This window comes from Capsella rubella, unplaced genomic scaffold (genome assembly GCF_000375325.1).
Source record: "Capsella rubella cultivar Monte Gargano unplaced genomic scaffold, Caprub1_0 scaffold_8, whole genome shotgun sequence".
Classification (NCBI taxonomy): Eukaryota; Viridiplantae; Streptophyta; class Magnoliopsida; order Brassicales; family Brassicaceae; genus Capsella; species Capsella rubella.
Window position 1 is genome coordinate 1,246,651 of NW_006238916.1, and position 20,742 is coordinate 1,267,392.

The following is a 20,742-nucleotide window of genomic DNA, read 5'->3' on the forward strand; positions in this document are numbered from 1 at the left end:
AGCTGTACTTTGAAAGCAAGAATTAGTATATAACTAATGTATTTGATAAACTAAGCATAGTAAGGGAGCTTTACATATATATATATGTACTTTTCCATGTGATATTTTAGATTACGTAGTTTTAAAATTTGATATCACAAGCTTTTCAATGGACTAACACTTCGTCTCACGTGGAATAAAGTATTGTTAATGATCATTAACCTACATTTTGAATGAAGCGGTAAAAAGTTTCTTCAACGGCTAGTTGTATAAAAGGTGGTTAATGAGAAGAGAAGTAAAAATAGTAGATTTATCCAAAAAGGTTAAAAACAAAATGGAGTTTATGCTAGAATTAATACTTCTAATCGTTTCTAACTAGGTCATTCCCGGGTTTTCACATAAATTAAGAAAACAATTCAATTTTTTATTTTATCTTTCTTTAATATATTTTCTTACTTTTTTATCGGTCAAAATATTAAAGCAATAAAAATAAATTTGGAATTTTTATCCGAAAATGAAATTGAAATTATACGACAAAAATTATATATTATGCACAAAATTTTAACTATAAAATGAATGAAGGGAGTATTTCTAACTTTTGGAGCTTTACTATTAATTGCTTTTCCACTATATATATGTTTGTGTAATAATACAAAAATTAATAGATCCAGAAATGAAGGAAGAAATGAAAATGAGGACAAAGGGATGCAGCTACTGAGGTGTACATGACTCATCCACTTAACTGTCTAACCGTTACTCACCCGCTAATTTGGTTTTTATGTTTTTCATTAATTCAAAGAATAACTAAACAATTTAAAAAATATATATATACTAAAAGATATGATTAATTTACTAATGAGTACAACCATAAAATGTGTACTTAGTTTCATTTCGTCCAATTAAAATGTATTTTTGTGGAGCTTCACACGTAAGTCCCACCATATATTGTCTTCTTTGCCAAACAAATGTAGGTACACACACAAAATACATAAACAAACACATTATAATCTTGCTTTTGGTTCATTATATTTTCATAACAATGATTTTATACATTTTTTTTTAAAAAAAACATTGTTTTATATAGGATTCCAGAGAGATCATAGATGTATATACTCTATACTAATTCAGACTTTTAGAGTTTCCTTGCTCTTGGTTTAAACATTTACAACATTAATAGACACACTAAATAGTTAAGTTTTATCCTTGTAAATTATTTTTGTTAGCTTGTGTTGACTACGTAAAATCGGGTTAAAAGTTCAATTTTAACTTATATATTTTACATTCTAATGTTGATTTTTTGTAAATTTAATTTGCTTAATCAGAGTTAATCTGAAAAATTTAGTTAGAAACTAATTTTTCTTTCAGTTGCAAATATTTAAAGTAATAAATTACCTTTTTCGGAGCAAAGAACCATATTTACAGTTAGCAAGGTTTCCCTTACAAGTAAAGAACTGAATCATCGACTTTGATAATATGCAATGGACATTTGCATGTGTTAAGTTGCTGAAGTTAAAATTTTAGTCGCAAAAAATACTAATATCCATTACTCGAAAAAGACGTTTTAGGTGGTGTTTATGGACAATTATTTTACATATAGTTATAATTTCATCGCAAAATCACGACTAGTTTACGTATACATACGTTTTTTTATATTTAACCTCAAACATACTAATTATGTTCCACAAGGAACAAGACACTGTTTATCAGTGAGGGGTACAATTAAAAATAATTCAGATAGAGTTAAAACTTAAAATTAAAAGAAAACATATTTTACACTAAATTAAAAGGAAGTTTTGATTATTACTCACTCTTAATGAAATTTGACTGAAAAGATACACATTGTGTAAAAATTTGAAAAGAAGACAAAGAGATAAACAATGAAAAATACAAAATAGAGAAGTACATCATAGTCTTCGTATGCAATAATAAATCAAACAAAAGCACACATTTTAGTGAATAATCTAATTGTTATTCACCTTCCTGAGAACTCCATTTCAAACCAAATGTTTTTTCCACTAAATGTATGTTTAATTTGCCATTGGTTTATCTTTTATTCGTCTAGCTTTAGGCAAATAAAACAAGAAGACCATATATACACATACAAAGAAAAAAACCATGCTAAGAAAAAAAAAACAAGTACACACACATCGTTAGGCCATGGAAAAATATTGAAACCGATCCGAAACCAAACCTTAAATTTTTTAAAATACTTGAACGAATTCTGAATTTTAAGACCCGAAAAATCGAACCCAAACACAAATTTTTTAACTAATTGAATGAGTTCTAAATTTCAAGACCTGAAAATCGAACCCAAATCGAACATATACCCAAATATATCGATAAATTTGGGTAATAAATACTCAAGATTTTTGAGTTACTATAGATATATCTGATTAGTTTAGGCATATTTGGACTACATTTAAATTTTTGAGTTTTTGTAACTTCAAATCATCCAAAACTAAAATCTAAAACTACCTGGACAATTCGTCTACTTCTAAATCCAAATACCCAAAATACCGGATGTGACTCGAGTATCCGAGCACCTTTGCCTTACTGAATCTTTGGTCAATATAAGTAAGAAAAGTAAGAGTTCAGGGACCTACTAGTAATTTACATCCTTGGTTCGCCTGAAACTGAAAATCACAAAACGGGCAAAAGGATGAAACTTTCCAAAAGCAAGAGAAGAAAATGGAAGATTCAATCGCTTGGTAATTTGTTAATTTTCTGGTAAATTTCAATTCTTTCGATGAGTTAATAAGGAAAGAAACTGTTTTGCTCAGGATTTTAGGATTGGTGTGTGTTTGATACCTCTCTTTGCCTTAATTTTTAAGGTTGCAATGTTGTTTTCCGGATTCTTGAAAAGAGTAGTAAGAACTTCTCAATTCGATATCTGCATTGCTTTCTCCTCCATTACTCACAGAAAAAAGGTTTCAAGGTCCAAACTTTATAATGTTTACAGTACAATAAGATGTTTTCAGAGTGGTAGATTTGACTGTAGTGGTAGTAAATCTTCTTCACGGCATTGGTCTCAATCACCCACACGGGTTTTCGGGAATCGGGTTTCGATAGCTATGAAGAATGAAGCTCAAAAAGCTCTCTTTGATTACTTGCATTACACTAGAACTCTTAGGTTTGTTGATGCAGAGCATATAAGTAAGAATTCCCCTCGTTTTGTTTTGTGTTTGTTGTCCAAGATTGATACTCCTAAGGAGGATATATCCCGGTCGTTGAACAAGTACTTAAGGTACAATCCCATCAACGAGTTTGAACCTTTTTTCGAGAGTTTGGGTTTGCGTCCATATGAGATTTCGCGTTTCCTTCAGCGTGACTTGGCGCTTTTGAGTGATGATAGTATCTTGTTTGAGAACTTTCATGTTCTTTGCCATTATGGGATTCCGCGTGGCAAGATTGGCCGTATGTATAAAGAAGCAAGAGAGATTTTTGGATACGAGAATGGAGTTTTGGCAGCGAAACTTGAAGCTTATGAGAGCTTGGTTCTTAGCAAGCCTATAGTTATTAAGCTTGTAACTTGTTGCCCTTTGCTTCTTGTTGGTGTCATTGATAGTGAGTTTGTTTCTGTGGTTAATAAGTTGAAGGGATTAAACGTAGGATGTGATTGGCTTGCTCGTTGTTTGTCTGATAGGAAAACATATAACTGGTGCCGGATTCTTGAGACGATGGAGCTTCTTGATAAGGTTGGGTTTAAAGAGGAAAAGTTGAGTAGTCTTTTGAAAGCATATCCAGATTTGGTGGGTGAAGCTTCTGGCAATAAAGCTTATATTATGTTTAAGAAGTTTCATAAAGTTGGACTTCAGATGAATGAAATCGATAAGTTAGTGATAGACAACCCAGAGATGCTATTAGAGAAATCTGTCAAAAGAATTATGGAGGCATTGAAGTTCTTGAGATGTATCAAAATGGAAAAGCAGTTTATCGTTAGTTTTTTACTGTGTCATATGAAGCTTATCTGTTCGTCCTCTATACTAGGACCTAGAGCTGTTTGGAATAGATCAAAAATCGGAAGAGATGAGTTATGTCGGATTATAAAGGGAGAGCCTTTAAAATTATTCAGTTTAGCTTCTAAAGTTAATAATAGTAGAGTTCAACTTGATTCAGTGGATTTGAGGAATGCAGAGAAGACAGCATTCTTGTTGAAGCTAGGGTATGTAGAGAATTCTGATGAGATGGTGAGGGCTCTGAAAAAGTTCCAAGGGAGGGGAGATAAGCTACAGGAGAGATTTGATTGCTTTGTGAAAGCTGGTTTGGACCATAATGTTGTTACTCAGCTAGTTAAGCGGGCGCCTCATATACTTAACAGGCCGAAAGATATCGTAGAAAAGAAGATAAGTATGCTAACTGGTTACTTGGGTTATCCAATTGAATCCCTGGTAGAGTCCCCAACATATTTGTGTTATAGTATGGAGAGAATACATCAGAGCTCAATGTACATTTGGTTGAGGAAAAATGATGCAGTAATTCCGAGGCTGACACTAAGCACTATTGTCGGTGTTTCTAATACTCGGTTTGTGTCATACTTTGTCCTTACCCACCCTCAAGGTCTAGCTACTTGGGAAAGTATAAAGAAAACATCTACCTGAAGAGTGAAGGTAACTGGTCAGTTCAGTTATATAATGTTATCTTCACAGTATAATGTTATCTTTACAGATGTCTGTTGATCGGTAGCATTGTCTCATTGCTGTGTTCACAGTCAGTGGCATTGCAACTCTCTATTCAACTGTGTAGTGATATGCATTCCAACTAATGGACAAGGGATGACTTGGAGAAAGCTGAAAGAACAGTGACTCACACCATAATGTTCATACGCTAGTTCGAACTCAGTGAAGTGATTCTTAGACAGGACTGAACAGATTGATAAATTTGAAAGGCACAGTCCTTCATTGATACAGTATTCTTCTATTGCTATCCGAAGTTGGAAAGGCACACTTGAGGTATGATGCAACTTAAAATGCTTTCTTTGTTGAAGGAGACAGTATTGGTCAGACAAGCCCACGAAAGAGATCAGCTAACATCTGCTTACTGGGACATACCTGTGACAGTTCTGTATAGAATGCATTATTACAGGTTTTTTGGAACATTTGGTTTTGTCCTTTACTCTTAGCCACCATCAGTCTATGGCCTGTAAATATGTAAAGGTGGCTATTACAAATGATCATGTTTTTTCCTGATCTTTTTGTGGAGTGTCTTTGTCTGTTTAAATTTCAGGTATATGAGAATATCTTGTAATCTACCCAAATATCAAAAGAAAAGATTGCATATAGTTAGCATGGTTTGTGTTAGTCAGCACTCCTAATCTTACTGCTGTACATTTAACTATCCATCTCTCTTTATTAAAACGGAGCCTAAAGCATCTGTATGAAGAACCCAAAAAGAAGAACCCTTTTAACAAAGATATCTAATTATATTTAACTTATGGTGCAGGTTTGTTCTTCAGACGTCTTTTATGGAAGAAGAAGGAGAGGATGAAGCAGAAAGACAAGACCGCGCAATCTTAGACTCTTTGTCTTTGCTATACGCCTTTTGGACATCATCCTTAAGCTCTCTATATCTCATTCTCTTCAATCTTCTTTCCTGTGAAGATCCCTTCTCAATACGTAAATCATCGAGGATGTCATCGTCTATGTACTCATCCATGTACTTATCTAGAACCTCTGAGCCATATGGAAAAAATCTCCGACCAGTCTCAACTGCACCATGAAATGGTTAATGAAGTTAGTCAAGAGAAAATAAGCAGCAGAAAAAGAAGCGTAAACTCACAAAAAGCAAAGCGTTTTTAACCTGTTTTCATCAGAGCCTCCATACGAGTAAGAAGTCTTTTGGTTAGCATCTGAGGAGTTTCGTTTAAATCAACCTGACTCAAGTTTCCGGTTAATCCATTCAAAGGCGGTGGCAGACCTGTGAACTCACTTGTACCTTCTACATTACCAATGTCCATAGCCACTTTAGCTTCTGTTGGAAAGAACAACTGAGCAAGCCCCACTGCAAAAAGGTTGATGCTTTAACAAAAATATCATAAAGACACAGAAGAATTTAACAACTTTCAGTCAATTACCTCTCTTTTCTAGGTACAACAGTCTCATTTGGAGATCTTCAGGCATAGAAAGGGAACACATTGGTGAATCCAAAACCATCGGATTCTTCCTGATTTGTCTTTCCAAGATATCAATGCATAACCGAGCTTTACTAGATTCACGCCCTTTCGCTGCTTTGGTATGATAATCCTTTGGATTTGTCAGTCTTCTCAATATATTAACCGCACCGCGTCCATCAGATGTCAACTCAGATGCATTGGCGCCTTTTTCGATAAGCGATATAATGATTGATGGCTCTCTACGCATCGCAGCAAAATGAAGAACCGTGTAACCCCGGGAGTTCCTGAAATTTACATCACCCATACCGAGATTAAGGATCTCAGCAACAACTTTCGGATCACTATACACCACGGAATAATGCAGACCATTGGCTTCATCTAGAGTGATATCTGACTCATTCAAAAGAAGCTTCACAAGCTCAACATCATCTGAATCCAACGCCTTGAGAATTTTCCTGATTCTCTCAAGCAATTTCTCTGAAACCTTGCTCTCTCCTCCGTCTTGTGGGGACTTGAGACGAATCTGTTTAATCTTCTCTGCTACTTCGGAAGGAAGCTCTTTTTCGATACAGAACCTGTAAAGATCTGACCTCGCCACTCTCTCGATACACTGATCAAGTAAGTCATTCAATTTACAATTGAAAGCAACCATAAGAATGGGAAGAACATTCTCAACAAGGGTCTTCTCCACAAAGTTACAAAGCCGCCGCTGCAAACACACAAACATAAAGTAAAAACCTTTAAGCTCTCATTGAGGTCTTTAAATCAAGAAACAAAGAGAGACAGAAAAAAAAAGAAGAAGATTACTTTCCACACCTGAAAGGATGAAACTAGCTCAGGCACTTGGAGAACAGATGAAGCATACATCAATTGAACAACAAAATCAATGGCAGGCCGACAAGAATCATGAGCACAAACTGGATCAACACAAGTCGAAACCTCCAAAGGAAATGGCTTTAATCTGCCAGTGTAGATATAACTCAAGAAATACAAGAAAGCTTCATGACCAACAGCTCCATAAGGCAACATCTCTTTCAACTGATACTTTGGTTTCTCAGTTTTCGAGTTTTTCTTTTCTTTCTTGAACAGTTCTTGGAAAAACTTACTTCTTGCAGCTAAAATGCATCTATGGACACCAACTGGAACACCATCAACAATGATCTCTGCATCGCTGTAATCACAATCTGGATTACTAAGAAGCTGCTCAAGATTGGAGCTGAGTTTGCTTAGACTAACAACTTCAGGATTAGAAGCTGAACTTGATGGGAAATGATTAGACCCAATAGAACCGTAAGAGAAATGAGAAGATGTGAAACTTAAAGACGATGATGGCTCAGTCAAAGTAGCCATTTTTTTTTCAATCAAAACCTCTGCTTTTGCTGTATGGAGATCAAAGATTACACAAGTCTCAAGATCGAATTGAGATACAAAGGCCCTAAATTTACATCTCTAATAAGGAATCAACCAAACCCAGAACCAAAAGGATGAAAATTGTGAACTTGGGTGATTGAATTATGAAACTAAAGAAACAAAACCGAATTTTTCAGACAGAACATTACTCTTTGGACCTCTGAATCAATGTACCAAGAAAAAAAAGGAGAAACTTTGGAAGAAGAATCAAACAAAACTGGGAGAGGAACCAAAAAAACAAAAGCCCTACAAGAATCTGGAGAAGACGAAGGGGAAAGAGATTGAAGAACCGTATAAGATCTGCACAATCGTAAAGAGATAAGATCAAAGAAGAAGGCAAAAGTTGGACGGAGGAAAGAACCGAATTGAGATCTATCAAAAAGAAAGAGAATTTCGAGGAAAAGTCAAGGAAGGAAGTGATATATAATATTGTGATGAAATTGAGAACAAAACAGGACACAACAGGTTTGCAAGTGATGGTGAAAGAAAGGGACAGCTTCTTCTTCTTTCTTCAATGTGAAGATGAAGGAGTTTGATATATTTATAATAAATCCTGTTACATAATGTTAATTAACATGACTTTAAGCATGAGATGATTAAGTTTAAAACATGGTCTAATAATATAAAGAAAGACTTGGAAAAAGTTGACAAATAGAAAACAAAGACTAGACGTGTATGATTCCAAAGGCTCTCCGTGTATGACGGCCACACACTAACATTTTCCACATTTTCTCCCATTTTAATATATAGTTTTTTTTTCTCCTCTTTAAATTTATTAATTATTACAGATTATAAAAACTGTTACGAAAATAAATTTATTATGAACAATTCCTTCCGATCGTATTAGATATTTAGATTCACTATTAACGACATTTCATGTTAATTATACTGATCTCGAACATTTTTCTCTCCATGCTGCTATTGGATATTTTCTTCTCTTTCAATAGAAAGAATCATGGCGAACGGCTATAATTGTGCATCATTGGAAATTTTCTATAAACTTATCTCCATTAATCTGCAGAAATATTAATAAATTGTACTATTTAGAGTACGAACTCCAAACCTCCTGAGTAGAAGCATTACTAAACTCTTGATCAACACCATTGAATCAAGAGGGTATAACTAATATATAGTTTTAGTTTTAAGATTTATAAAAAAAAATAAGTGATTGTTTAAGTTTACTGTTTTAAATTTAAAAGTTTTTGATCTTTAATATTTGTCTTAACATAATAAATTTACGTTGATGTGTAGTTTATAAAATAAAGTTAAATTCCAAATAAATAAATATTTAAAGGAAAATTTTATGCTAAATCAAAAGTTCCCATATTATTTAAACAGAAACACTGAGAATTTGTGATTTGATTCACTCTATTAATTTGATGCTAGAAAACGAATTAGTTTAGCAATTAAAACTGAATAAACAAAAGATCCGTGAAATTTACCGGTTACTTCCTAAAAATATTAAAACTATAGTACAGATTAATAAATAATTTACTAAAGATGTATGGATCCAGGGAATAAACTATAAAGAAATGTGTAATGATTATGCTAATTGTCGTCACTAAACAGGTTTAAGTCAATAAAAAATAAAATAAAAATAGTATTAAGAAAGAGCCGTCACGATTGATGACGGCAAGGAACTGACGCAAGCAAATGCGAACGGCATACGGATGATGTTAGCTTGTTGGGTTTGGATTTTGCTTGTGATACGATGACAAACAATAACATCACTTTCGAAAATAAAAAAATAAAAAAAAAATCATTTTGATCACAATAATATATAGGGTATACTTGTTTGTTTGTAGTGTGGTCCGAACTTTATTAATAATAGTATTTGTTATGGACCAAAGTCATTCTTTTGTGTGTTGGCCTATAGTTCCATATTTCAAGACTTAGATGTATATAACGTTTTTGACAACGAATAGTATGTGAAGGACAACGACTAAATTAGTGTATGAGTTTGAGTCTGATTAGTAAAGTATGCACAATTGTATAAAAGAACTTAAATTAAAACGATAAATCGTTAGAAATAGTGTAAACTGTAAAATAAACGATATATGTTATACCGACAAATTAAAACTAATTTTTATAGGGAATATTGTTATAAATAGCACTGATATTATTATTTTCAAAAATAGTATTATAATTTTCTTTCTCTTTATTTAGATTGAAAACTAAACCATTTAAATTTAAAAAAATTGAAACTTAAATTTATGACTTCTTTACATAAGATACAAATTATATAGTAATGCGTTAAAGCCAAACCACAAGAAAATAAAAATCAAGTTTAAGAAAAAAAAAGTTTGGGTTAACTATTTTATATTTAAAGTATCGTTTTTAAGGGTATGGTTTATTGTTTAGAGTTTAGGATTTAATTTTGAAAGTTTAATTTTAATATATGGTGCTAATTTTGATAAACAGGAAAATAAGTGTTAAGTTTGGAATAAAAACTGAAATTAGTGTTGACAAAAAAAAACTGAAATTAGCATTATTTTTTAGAATTATCCAAAAAATTAACATTCAATAAATAATATTCTTTAAATGTAAATTATTCAGTAAAATAGATTACTTAGAGAAAAACATAGTTACCATTATCAAAACATCTCAAATGGAACGGTGGATGACTGGATATGCTTCTGCTGAGAAGCTACGCTGACTTAAACAAATATTTTATACCAATAGAATTAGTCTCTTAAAAATTATATATATCGAATAATTTGGATATAATACTATGTTCTTGAAAACATATAAAAATGTTATATAATTAACATGAAGTCCGGATATATATATTAGAGTTTTCGTCCATTAAAATCGACTTGTTTTCTGTTTTCTGTATATTCAACATTTTTTTTTATTCCTATCGGAAAAATATATATTTCGCTTTGTTAAAGATTTTTCAGAACAAAAATAAATTAAAACAAAAAAAATATTTTTTTTAAAACTATTTTGCATGCTGATGAGAACTGCAATTTCAGTCCTCACTTTATAAGAAAGAAAATAATTGTTTACTGGACTAAATCAACAAAATCTATATTATATACATTATTGTGATCACATATAAATTTTTAGAATTTTTCAATTCTCTCTATTAAGGTTTTATCTTGTCATTTTAAGGTAGATTATGATTTCTAATTTTTAAAGTTTTTAAATTCTCAAATAAAAATTACAAAACTAAAATTTCAATTTTCGCTAACTATTTTCTCCAAATCTTTAAATTAACTTCCGATTTTGAAAGTAACCAGTAAATTAAAATTTTCAAAAATATATGATAATATTCATAGTTTTCACGTTTATAAGTTTGGTACTATATCTTGATTATTTTCAAAAAAATGTTTTTTTGTTAATTAGGTTTTGATTTTAAAATTTTTCTTTAAACTCGCCCTCCTTATTTTCAAAAAGATTCCTATCTTTGTCATTTTTATCTCCGGAAGAATTATGATCTTTTCGAACTTTGCATAAATATGTTATCGTGCCACGAGTTTTTCGATGTGTCAGATAATGTTTGCTACTCGTGTCTCCGAAAAACGTACGAAGCAAAAAAAAGTCACGGCTTACAGAAATTGATAGGCCCAATGATGTAATGGGCTCTTCTGCTTTGGTTAATCCCAGTTTTGATTGCTCTTATGTAAAAGTAATTTTGATTATTTGAGTTTTAGGTTCGTTTCATATGATTGTATGGTTCTCTTTTATCATTTGATGTTGCTGTGATATGATGACGTATTTGAACAATAACGTCACTCTCGAAAATAGAATAAAATAACCATTTTGATTACAATAATATATACTTGTTTGTTTTTAGTGTGGTCCGACTTTATTATTATTATTGATAGGTATTTGTGATTGACCAAAGTCATTATTTTGTGTGTTGGCCTATAGTTCCATATTTCAAGACCTACATGTATATAACGTTTTAAAAAATTTATAGTATGTGAAGGACGACAACTAAATTATTGTATGAGTTTGAGTCTGATTAGTAACGCCTGCAAAGTTTGTAAAAAGACTGTAAATTAGTACGATAAATAGGTTATGAAATAGGTTATATAAAATAGACAAAAATTATACCGAAGACTAAAAATAATGTTTTTAAAAACATTTTTTAATATTACTTTGGTGATTAGTAACTGTCAAAATCATATACCAAAACAATACAAGATTACTAATCAAACTTCATAGGCGAGGTGAAATAAGTTAGCGGACTTTTTTAATTACTTTAAACAAATATTTAATTTAATAGTAAATGAAAATACAACTAAAAACTTAAAATACAAAATAATCGAGATGTTGAATGGAAAAAAAAAATTGAAAAAGATTTTAATTTTACTCTTTTTGTAATTTGAAGTTGTGAAGTTATGTTTGTTTATATAGATGTAAAAAAGGGAATATTTATATGGGTATGTAATGATGATATGCTCTACACAAATTCTATTATATTTATAATATTTTCTTATATGTATGTACATCATTTGGTAACTTTTTAAAAGAATGTTTAAATAATTTAGAAATTCTTTAAAACAGTATAATATTTGGTAACACAAATCATGACACTGAACCTATAATTAAATTTTAATGAATTTAATTGATCAGTACATTTCAAAATTTTAGAGGTATTTTTATATGAAATTTAGGAAAAAATAAATTTTTGAAAAATAATATTAGAAAATGAGTTTTTTTCTTTAGTTTTTTAAAAAAAAATTTAGATTAAAAGATTTAACCGTTTACATTTATCAATGAAAAGTGAAACTTAAATTTTCAATTTCCTTTCATACAATCTTACAAATTACTTAGTAATGCGTTAAAGCCAATTACAAGAAATAACGATACTCATAAAAAGGGGTGGAAAGCAAACTTGACTTTGACAAAACTAAGTTTTTAAATTTCTATGTAAATTTATATATTGACGGTAAACTTTTTTTAGTTTTTCATGGAAGAAAAGTCAAATTTGACGATCAAAAGTAAAAAAGTAAAGAAGAAAAAAATAACATTCTTAAATTGTAAATTACTCAATATCCATAAGCATGTTACGAGAAAAATATATATATAGTAACCATGCATGATCAAAACATCCCAATGAAGCGGTGGATATGGATCAGACGATCGGTGTCGGTGTTGCTTCTGCTGAGAAGCTACGCACACTTGAATAATTATTGTATACACAGTCCTATAAAAGTCTCCTTCTTGTATAAAAAGTATATATATAACACAATAATTTGAATATAATATTATGTTCTTGAAAACTATAAAGATGTTTTATATATATAAGACATGAAGTCCGACTGTTATATACATTTGAGTTTTCTGTATATACAATATTTCTTTTATCAATTGGTATAGAAAAAAATACATAGTTTTCTTTGTTAAAAATTTTGCAGAAAATAAACACAGTTTTTTTCTTTTTAACTAAGTTATTTCCATGCAAAGAACTGTAATTTTGGTTTTTTACTTTATAAGGAAAGAAGGAAAGAAAACAATCTTTTAAAAATCTTATATTAAGTAGACGTTATATAAATTAGTGTGATCACATGTAAAATTTTAGCGGTTACAATTTTCTTAATTAAAGTAATCATCTTACTATTTTAGATAGATCAAGATATCTAATTTTGAATTTTTCAAATTCTCAAACGAGAATCGGATTACGAAACAAAAATTTTAGTTTAACGTCTTTACTTTTAGATATATTTAAATTAATTTCTGACTTTAGAAATAACCAGTAAATTAAAGAAGAAAAAAGCAAGATGATAATATTCCTAGATTTTATGTTTATAAGTTTGTTATTTTATTTTGATTATTAGAAAAAATTATTTTTTGTTAATTAAGTTTTTGTTCAAGATATTTTCTTTAAACTTGCTGATTTTGTTTATATAAAAGTTTTCATCCTTCTCGGCTACGTTTCCAAAAAGATTATAATATTTCTTGGCTTTGTATAAATAATACTCTAAATTTATTATGCCACGGGTCTTTTGTCGTGCTACGTGTAAGTAATGTTTGCAGGTCGTGGCGTCGAGAACGAAAGAAAAAAGAAATTACGGTTATAGAAAATAAGTGGCCCAATTCTGTAACAGGCTTTTCTGATGTGGTCAAGCCCAATTTTGATTGATCTTGTTTTAAAAAGGATTTTGATTATTTGGGGTTTAGGTCCGTTACATTCGATTATATACTTCACATTTATCCTTTCAAAAAGTTTTGTTCAGCAATTATTACTGATTCGTTTTGAAAGTTGAAACATCTATATTTCCCCTATTTACGATGAATCCAAGCTAATATTCATAGCAATTTTTTTATTAAATCGACTTAACAATTTTTATTATTAGATGTTACCACTCATTTGACAACTAGTAACTTTTATCCTAGTCTTAAACTCACATTATTATATGTGTGTGAAACCTGATCAAAGTTCTTTCTAGTCTTATAAGATTAGTGAAACTTTATTTTAGTCTTTATAGATTAACGTTGACTTGTTAACAATCCAAAAAGCATGAAGGAAAGCTTAATCCATCGATCGGCGTGAGCCTAGCCAGAATGAAATGTGCAAATAGAGAATATATATATAACACTATTATATAACTATATAATATAACATCAGTTATGTTTGGTATATTTAATATACTCTTATATATGTTTTTTTTATAGAAAATTACACTATAATTAAAACAGACTGATCTATCTCCAACCAAATATTTCAACTCGTGTGTCATGCGTTTTTATAATCTTCCTTTTTATAAAACGAATAATATACGCATGTCAATATACTAACATAAGTAACAACAGCCATCACTTTATAGTCTCTATTAATATGAGTAGTGAATCAAAATAACAAGACATTACACATATATCATTTTCTTGTTACTAAAATGGCTACAACTACACAACACATGAATCAAATCTTCCTCGTACTCCTCCTAATCTCCTTCGCAATCTCTCCGGTGATCTCGACCGTTCCAAAAGAATGCGAGACTAATCCAACAGACTCTTGCATCGACAAAACCAAAGCCTTACCCCTCAAAATCTTAGCGATCGTTGCCATCTTACTGACGAGCATGATAGGAGTCACGGCTCCTCTCTTTAGCCGATATGTCACTTTCTTGCATCCAGATGGTAAAATCTTTATGATCATCAAGTGTTTTGCGTCCGGGATCATCTTAGGAACTGGTTTCATGCACGTTTTGCCTGATTCTTTCGAGATGTTGTCTTCTCCATGTCTTGAAGACAACCCTTGGCACAAGTTTCCTTTCACAGGATTTGTCGCTATGTTGTCTGGTCTTGTAACTCTCGCTATTGACTCTATTGCTACAAGTCTCTACACCAAGAAAACTGTTGCTGACGACAGCGAAGACAGGACTACTCCGATGATAATTCAAATCGATCACTTGCCTATAACAACTAAAGAACGTAGCTCTACTTGCTCAAAACAACTTTTGCGGTATCGAGTTATCGCCATGGTTAGTGTTCCATTACAAGCTCGTTTTGCTAAATTGGTTCAACATATATATTTTCAAGGTACTATAACTTTTAAATATTTGATTCGAATATGAAGAAATCATATGTCTAAATTCAGGTGTTGGAGCTTGGAATTATAGTTCACTCCGTAGTCATTGGACTATCCCTAGGTGCAACCAACGATACATGCACCATTAAAGGTCTTATTGCAGCTCTTTGCTTCCATCAGATGTTCGAAGGCATGGGTCTCGGTGGCTGCATCCTCCAGGTACAAACTGTTTTATATCATGAATATGTATTAATATGTAAATATTTATATTCAAAACTAATAACAACTATAATACCATAACATTCTTCTTTTGTTGACCATAATTACACAAACATAAAGATTCAGGAATAGTATTAAAAAACATTATGCTACTACTTGTAGTTGTATTTTAAAATAATTTCTTTCAAGAAAAAAGAAGTAATTAAATAACCATATGATATGATGGAGAAACATATAACGTACGTTTTGAGAAATACATAAAAATCTATTTTTGAACAGGCAGAGTATACAAATGTGAAGAAATTTGTAATGGCCTTCTTCTTTGCGGTTACAACACCTTTTGGAATAGCTCTTGGTATAGCCTTGTCGAGCGTTTACAAAGACAACAGTCCAACAGCATTAGTCACGGTAGGACTACTCAATGCATGTTCTGCAGGATTGCTCATTTACATGGCACTTGTAGATCTTCTAGCCGCAGAGTTTATGGGATCTATGCTCCAAGGAAGCGTCAAACTTCAGCTTAATTGCTTCGTGGCGGCTTTGCTCGGTTGTGGTGGAATGTCAGTCCTCGCCAAGTGGGCGTAAACACTTCAAATTTTAACTTTCGATTTTTATGAAAATGTAACTATATTGCAGTGAGTGTAAATACTATATTTTCTGTATCTTTATAAGAAAATGTGATTTTCAAGCGATTATGCTTTTATTCTCATAGTTTGTTTGTCTTTTTTTGTATTGTGAGTTAACAATTGAATTTTGCATTATCTGGAGAACAATATTCATCTCTTATAACCCATTTTGTTGGTTTGTTGAAATTCTATAGCCAAAATATATTTGACTTTATCGTCGGGTTACAAATATTTCCAATAAAAAGTGGTATACATGAGTAAGGTGTGATCAAATAATACCTTGTAGATAAAACATGAGCATTTAGAAAATGGCTGAACCAAATGATATAGGAGAGATATATTGATCAATGATACTGATTCCGAATTTTCGAGTGACGAACGGTGAGAAGTTTTGTTGCGGTTGAATGATTATTCATGACGTTGAAGTCTTGGGATTTGGATCAGTACAGTCTCGCGTTTCTCTCATTCCAAATCTTTAGCTTTTAGGATGATTGACAAATCTAATTAGACATAACCAGTTGCGTTACTATCTTTACTTTGTTTTAGATAGAGAAATTAGTACTTTACAACACTCACCCTTAATATTTTAGTTATTAACAAAAAAATTTGTATCCTTCATTTTAAATTTTTCTTGGAACATTAAACATTTAGAGGGGAGTATTCAAAATAGAATTTTAAGAGATTTGAATTTTATTGGGTTTTTAAATGATTTTGATGATTTTAGGGAAATTCATATGATTTTTGTAAAATCCTTTCAAATCTCACCAAAAACCATGGGATTTGGATTTCTGTATTTTTAACTAAAGAAATCCTCCCAAATCCTCTGAAATCCTTCAAAATCATTAAAAGCCAAAATTCATGTTTGAATAACAGTGGATTTGTAAACTTTTTACAAATCACTTGAAATTTCACTTTAAATACACCCCCCTTAAACTCACAATGACCTTTACTTTTTATGTTTTAAAATAAAAGTCACAGCCAAAATTTTAGCAGTATATTTTAAAGGAACGTACCCACCAAAAATTCCGTACAAGTTTATTATCTATTTTATGATTTTGTTTTTGTCAACCTTGCAATATTTTTGAAAGAGTTGTGTATATAACAATTAGTTGAATTCTGTAAACAAAAATATATATATGAGTAAGTAGTATTAGTTTACACTACATTCATTATCAAAATCCCAATTAATTAATTGTTCTCTTCGTATAAACGACCGTACGCGTTGTACGACTTGTGAAAAGGCAAGGTCCGTACACCTTATTACGTACGTGAGCAAGAATATTGCAATTTCACCAAATCCCTACATTAACAAAATAAGTTATTTAGCCAACTCCTTAATTATTTCCGTATTAAGAAGAAATATTTTCAACGTCAGCAAAATTGTGGCATGGGAATAGCATGCCCACTTTTTCTCCTATATAAGCATAAGTCGTAAGCAAGCCAAAACAGAATCCAAAAGAGCACAAAACACTTGAAACAAAACAAAAACAAAAAGAAGATTCTAAAACTAAAACAATGGCAGCTTCGGCTACAACATTCATGAAGCTCTTCTTCTTTGTCCTAATTCTTGCCAGTTTTATCGTATCTCCGGTTGTGTCAACGGCACCGGAAGAATGTGAAGCCGAGTCAAATAATCCATGCGTCAACAAGGCTAAAGCCTTACCTCTAAAAATCATCTCCATTGTAGCCATCCTCGTGACCAGCATGATCGGTGTCTCGGCTCCTCTCTTCAGCCGGTACGTTCCTTTCCTCCATCCGGACGGAAACATTTTCACGATCGTTAAGGCTTTCGCGTCCGGGATCATATTAGGAACAAGTTTCATGCACGTTTTACCGGATTCTTTCGAGATGTTGTCTTCAGAATGCTTAGAGGACGATCCATGGCATAAGTTTCCTTTCACAGGATTTGTCGCTATGTTGTCGGGCCTCATCACTCTAGCCATTGACTCCATGGCCACTAGCTTCTACTCTAGCAAGAATGGTAGTGAGATCGTGCCTGCTGCTAGTAACGGTGATCAGGAGAGAGCCAATCCGATGATAACTCATGGCCATAGTCATGGTCATGGCGTTGCATTAACTAATAAAGATGATGGTTCGTCACAGTTATTGCGGTACCGTGTCATTGCTATGGTACGTAAGTCCACCATACATAAATGTAGTGATATAAGTTTTAACAAAATTGCTTAACAATTTAGTATATGATAGGTGCTGGAGCTTGGAATTATAGTTCACTCCGTAGTTATTGGACTATCCCTAGGTGCAACAAATGATACATGCACCATTAAAGGTCTTATTGCAGCTCTTTGCTTCCATCAAATGTTTGAAGGCATGGGCCTTGGCGGCTGCATCCTCCAGGTAATTAAATCTGTAAATACATCTTTATTGAAGTGTTGCATTAATCTTTACTAAGATAAAAATGTTGTAATTTGTGAATAGGCGGAGTATACGAATGTGAAAAAGTTTGTGATGGCCTTCTTTTTCGCGGTTACAACGCCATTTGGGATCGTTTTAGGGATGGCATTGTCGAGCATTTATAGGGATAATAGCCCGACCGCATTGATCACGGTCGGGCTGCTTAACGCTTGCTCAGCAGGACTGCTCATATACATGGCCCTCGTCGACCTTCTAGCGGCTGAGTTCATGGGACCAAAGCTCCAAGGCAGCATCAAGCTTCAGATCAAGTGTTTCTTTGCCGCTTTACTCGGCTGCGGTGGAATGTCAATCCTCGCCAAATGGGCTTAGAAACTTATCAGTAATGTTGGTGTTCATATCCTAAAAGAGTTTGGTTAATTAACCAAACTTATATGTTCGGTTTTAGAAAATGTTGTTTGGTTTCTCAGTGTGTGGTGTGAAGGTTTTTTTTGTTTTTCTTTTCTTTGTTGTTTACTTACATATCTTATATAATAAAAATGGTTACCTTCTGAAACTTTCTTTCTGAGATGTCACTTTTGGTGCATAAAGTATTGTTGATTTGACAAAGCGGTGCATCGTACAAAATCAAAAGTTGAGACCTCCAAAGTCCAAACCAAACCGAACTCTAATTTTATTCAGTTTGAAACATTTAGTTTCTAACCTAAACATCCAAAATTGAACAAACTGTTTACCCGAACAATCAAACCTAGTAAAAATAATCGAATCTAGCTGCCTCTCTTTTGCCAAATAATCGAATCTAGCTGCCTCTCGACTTGGGATATCATCTTGGTCTTAGGGCACCATTATTGGTGAGATCTTAGGAGCTAAGATACTCTAAAATTTGCAAAAGAAAGATCTAATATAAGATACTCTTACAATGGCTATGTTCTTATTTATTTGCATGGTCTGACTATCATCTTTTCTTCCCAATACGTGTAGTTTAATTTTTCTTCTCTCGTAAGTCCTGATTAAACAAAAAATACCAATTGGCTTTGGCTCATGGTGTTCTCCCACTTATAGAATCATTTATTTACCCATTTGTTAATTGTATGAATCCTATTGGATACAAGGGTTATGATTCCACACAGAAGACGACTCATAAGCTTTCTCTTCTCAAAGCCAATTGGTTACTAATACAACAACTCATGCTTCTTTATATACTTGATTAGATCTTTAAAAGTTGTCGATGTGGGATCTTCATTAATTTGTTTGGCCGACATAATATTGATGGAAATCCATTGGAAAATCAAAAATACGCATGTCGGATGAAATTGTTGTTGCTATCTGTTCCAATAACGAATCAGTGGGCTTATTATGGGGTAAAACAAGCCCGATTGATAAAGAGAAGCTCAAGTTATTCTCATATATAATGTTCGAGAAACTTGACTATTCTAGTTTTAGTTCTTAAAACCCTACCTGCCGGCAAATCAAACTTGAAGGTTACTTCTTCAGGTCTGATTCGAGTTTGATATAGGATCATGGAGCTTGATAGAATCAGCACACTGCCAGATTCTTTACTAACTCACATACTCTCGTACCTTTTGATCGAAGATTCGGTTAAGACGAGCGTTTTATCGAAGAGATGGGAATTTCTCTGTCTAAAGGTTCCCGTGTTGGACTTAACCAAACTTCAGTTCTGTCTTCAAAGAAAAGCCATCTCCTGGTTAATTCTTAGATTTGTGGAGCTTAACCGTGGATCACGCCTGGAAAGTTTCAACATAAAGTGTTCCTCTTATAATAATGTCGAAGATATGCGAGAGATCACTTTTTTGGACTTTTCTCAAGAAATTAAAAAGGTAAGGTATATTGATTCCATCTTCTATAAACATGGAGTTAGGGATTTGATAGCCGAGGCGATCCATCGCGGGGTTCAACATCTAGAGGCCCATTTGTCCGAAAGAATGCCTCGGGTAACAACCTATAACATGCCCGAGTGTGTTTATACGAGCAAGACATTGGTGTCTTTAAAGCTTGCAAACGTAGGGCTTGATGAGGATCCCGAGTTTGGTGCTTCTCTACCTAATCTCAAGATGATGCATCTAACAAACATTTATTACAATAGTCTTTTGATCATAAAGATGCTCATCTCAGCCTCGCCTCTTCTTGAAGATCTTACCTTTGACTTTCCAAAGCCAAAGCCAAAGCCAAAGAACAATGATTTTAGGCAGGACTTTCGAAGGAGGCCATATCAATACAGTCCGAATACCGATTATATCTTCTTGGAGGACTTTTCTGATTCGCCGACGCGAGAGGAAACTGATGATTTTACCAATGTGCCACAGTGTTTGATATCAACGCTTGAATATGTTAAGATTAACAGACTGATAATGAAGGAGGAAAATGGGATCAAACTAGTGAATTACTTTCTTGAGAATTCAGCAGTCCTCAAGAAACTGACTCTAAGTTTCACACATCCTTGTGTAACCAACCAAGAGCTAGAGAGCTACAAGAAGCTTCTTACATCCACAAAGCTTTCTCCCACATGTCAAGTTATCTTTGATTGA

General features: G+C 32.6%; 5 protein-coding genes across 9 annotated transcripts; 4 read left to right on the forward strand and 1 right to left on the reverse strand.

The window, feature by feature from the left end:
- Window positions 1-2,631: 2,631 nt before the first annotated feature.
- LOC17877065 (transcription termination factor MTEF18, mitochondrial) lies at window positions 2,632-5,118 on the forward strand. Of its 3 annotated transcripts, none has more exons than XM_023781299.1 (2): window positions 2,632-2,706; window positions 2,811-5,118. In XM_023781299.1, exon 2 carries the CDS (start codon window positions 2,817-2,819, stop codon window positions 4,575-4,577), a length of 1,761 nt encoding a protein of 586 aa, XP_023637067.1. In that variant the 5' UTR covers window positions 2,632-2,706; window positions 2,811-2,816; the 3' UTR covers window positions 4,578-5,118. The 3 variants fall into 3 exon arrangements, with proteins under 3 accessions (XP_023637067.1, XP_023637069.1, XP_023637072.1); XM_023781301.1 differs by having other exon boundaries at window positions 2,634-2,687; XM_023781304.1 differs by lacking the exon at window positions 2,632-2,706 and having other exon boundaries at window positions 2,714-4,586; window positions 4,688-5,118.
- Window positions 5,119-5,233: 115 nt separating this feature from the next.
- LOC17875929 (regulatory protein NPR3) lies at window positions 5,234-7,996 on the reverse strand. Of its 2 annotated transcripts, none has more exons than XM_006280167.2 (4): window positions 6,905-7,996; window positions 6,050-6,797; window positions 5,776-5,976; window positions 5,234-5,684 (listed from the first exon to the last, which is right to left on the reverse strand). In XM_006280167.2, exons 1-4 carry the CDS (start codon window positions 7,436-7,438, stop codon window positions 5,428-5,430), a joined length of 1,740 nt encoding a protein of 579 aa, XP_006280229.1. In that variant the 5' UTR covers window positions 7,439-7,996; the 3' UTR covers window positions 5,234-5,427. The 2 variants fall into 2 exon arrangements, with proteins under 2 accessions (XP_006280229.1, XP_023637075.1); XM_023781307.1 differs by having other exon boundaries at window positions 6,896-7,996.
- Window positions 7,997-14,346: 6,350 nt separating this feature from the next.
- Window positions 14,347-15,830, forward strand: LOC17876776 (probable zinc transporter 8). Its single transcript, XM_023790284.1, has 3 exons — window positions 14,347-14,934; window positions 15,051-15,200; window positions 15,480-15,830. Exons 1-3 carry the CDS (start codon window positions 14,347-14,349, stop codon window positions 15,783-15,785), a joined length of 1,044 nt encoding a protein of 347 aa, XP_023646052.1. The 3' UTR covers window positions 15,786-15,830.
- Window positions 15,831-17,341: 1,511 nt separating this feature from the next.
- On the forward strand, window positions 17,342-18,657 carry LOC17875270 (fe(2+) transport protein 1). Of its 2 annotated transcripts, XM_023788138.1 has the most exons (4): window positions 17,342-17,807; window positions 17,853-17,956; window positions 18,032-18,181; window positions 18,263-18,657. In XM_023788138.1, the coding sequence occupies exons 1-4, from the start codon at window positions 17,342-17,344 to the stop codon at window positions 18,566-18,568; spliced, it is 1,026 nt and encodes a 341-aa protein (XP_023643906.1). In that variant the 3' UTR covers window positions 18,569-18,657. The 2 variants fall into 2 exon arrangements, with proteins under 2 accessions (XP_023643906.1, XP_006282128.1); XM_006282066.2 differs by having other exon boundaries at window positions 17,342-17,956.
- Window positions 18,658-19,716: 1,059 nt separating this feature from the next.
- On the forward strand, window positions 19,717-20,742 carry LOC17876081 (putative F-box/FBD/LRR-repeat protein At5g44950). The gene has a single exon (XM_006281556.1). It carries the CDS (start codon window positions 19,717-19,719, stop codon window positions 20,740-20,742), a length of 1,026 nt encoding a protein of 341 aa, XP_006281618.1.

Coding starts and splice junctions, on each gene's coding strand:
- LOC17877065 (XM_023781299.1), top strand. CDS start 2,817: ATGTTGTTTTCCGGATTCTTGAAAAGAGTAGTAAGAACTTCTCAATTC.
- LOC17875929 (XM_023781307.1), bottom strand. CDS start 7,438: ATGGCTACTTTGACTGAGCCATCATCGTCTTTAAGTTTCACATCTTCT. Junction 5,977..6,049: donor GTTGTACCTAGAAAAGAGAG/GTAATTGACTGA, acceptor ACCTTTTTGCAG/TGGGGCTTGCTCAGTTGTTC. Junction 5,685..5,775: donor GGAGGCTCTGATGAAAACAG/GTTAAAAACGCT, acceptor TTCATGGTGCAG/TTGAGACTGGTCGGAGATTT.
- LOC17876776 (XM_023790284.1), top strand. CDS start 14,347: ATGGCTACAACTACACAACACATGAATCAAATCTTCCTCGTACTCCTC. Junction 14,935..15,050: donor GGTATCGAGTTATCGCCATG/GTTAGTGTTCCA, acceptor GTCTAAATTCAG/GTGTTGGAGCTTGGAATTAT. Junction 15,201..15,479: donor TCGGTGGCTGCATCCTCCAG/GTACAAACTGTT, acceptor ATTTTTGAACAG/GCAGAGTATACAAATGTGAA.
- LOC17875270 (XM_006282066.2), top strand. CDS start 17,342: ATGGCAGCTTCGGCTACAACATTCATGAAGCTCTTCTTCTTTGTCCTA. Junction 17,957..18,031: donor GGTACCGTGTCATTGCTATG/GTACGTAAGTCC, acceptor AGTATATGATAG/GTGCTGGAGCTTGGAATTAT. Junction 18,182..18,262: donor TTGGCGGCTGCATCCTCCAG/GTAATTAAATCT, acceptor ATTTGTGAATAG/GCGGAGTATACGAATGTGAA.
- LOC17876081 (XM_006281556.1), top strand. CDS start 19,717: ATGGAGCTTGATAGAATCAGCACACTGCCAGATTCTTTACTAACTCAC.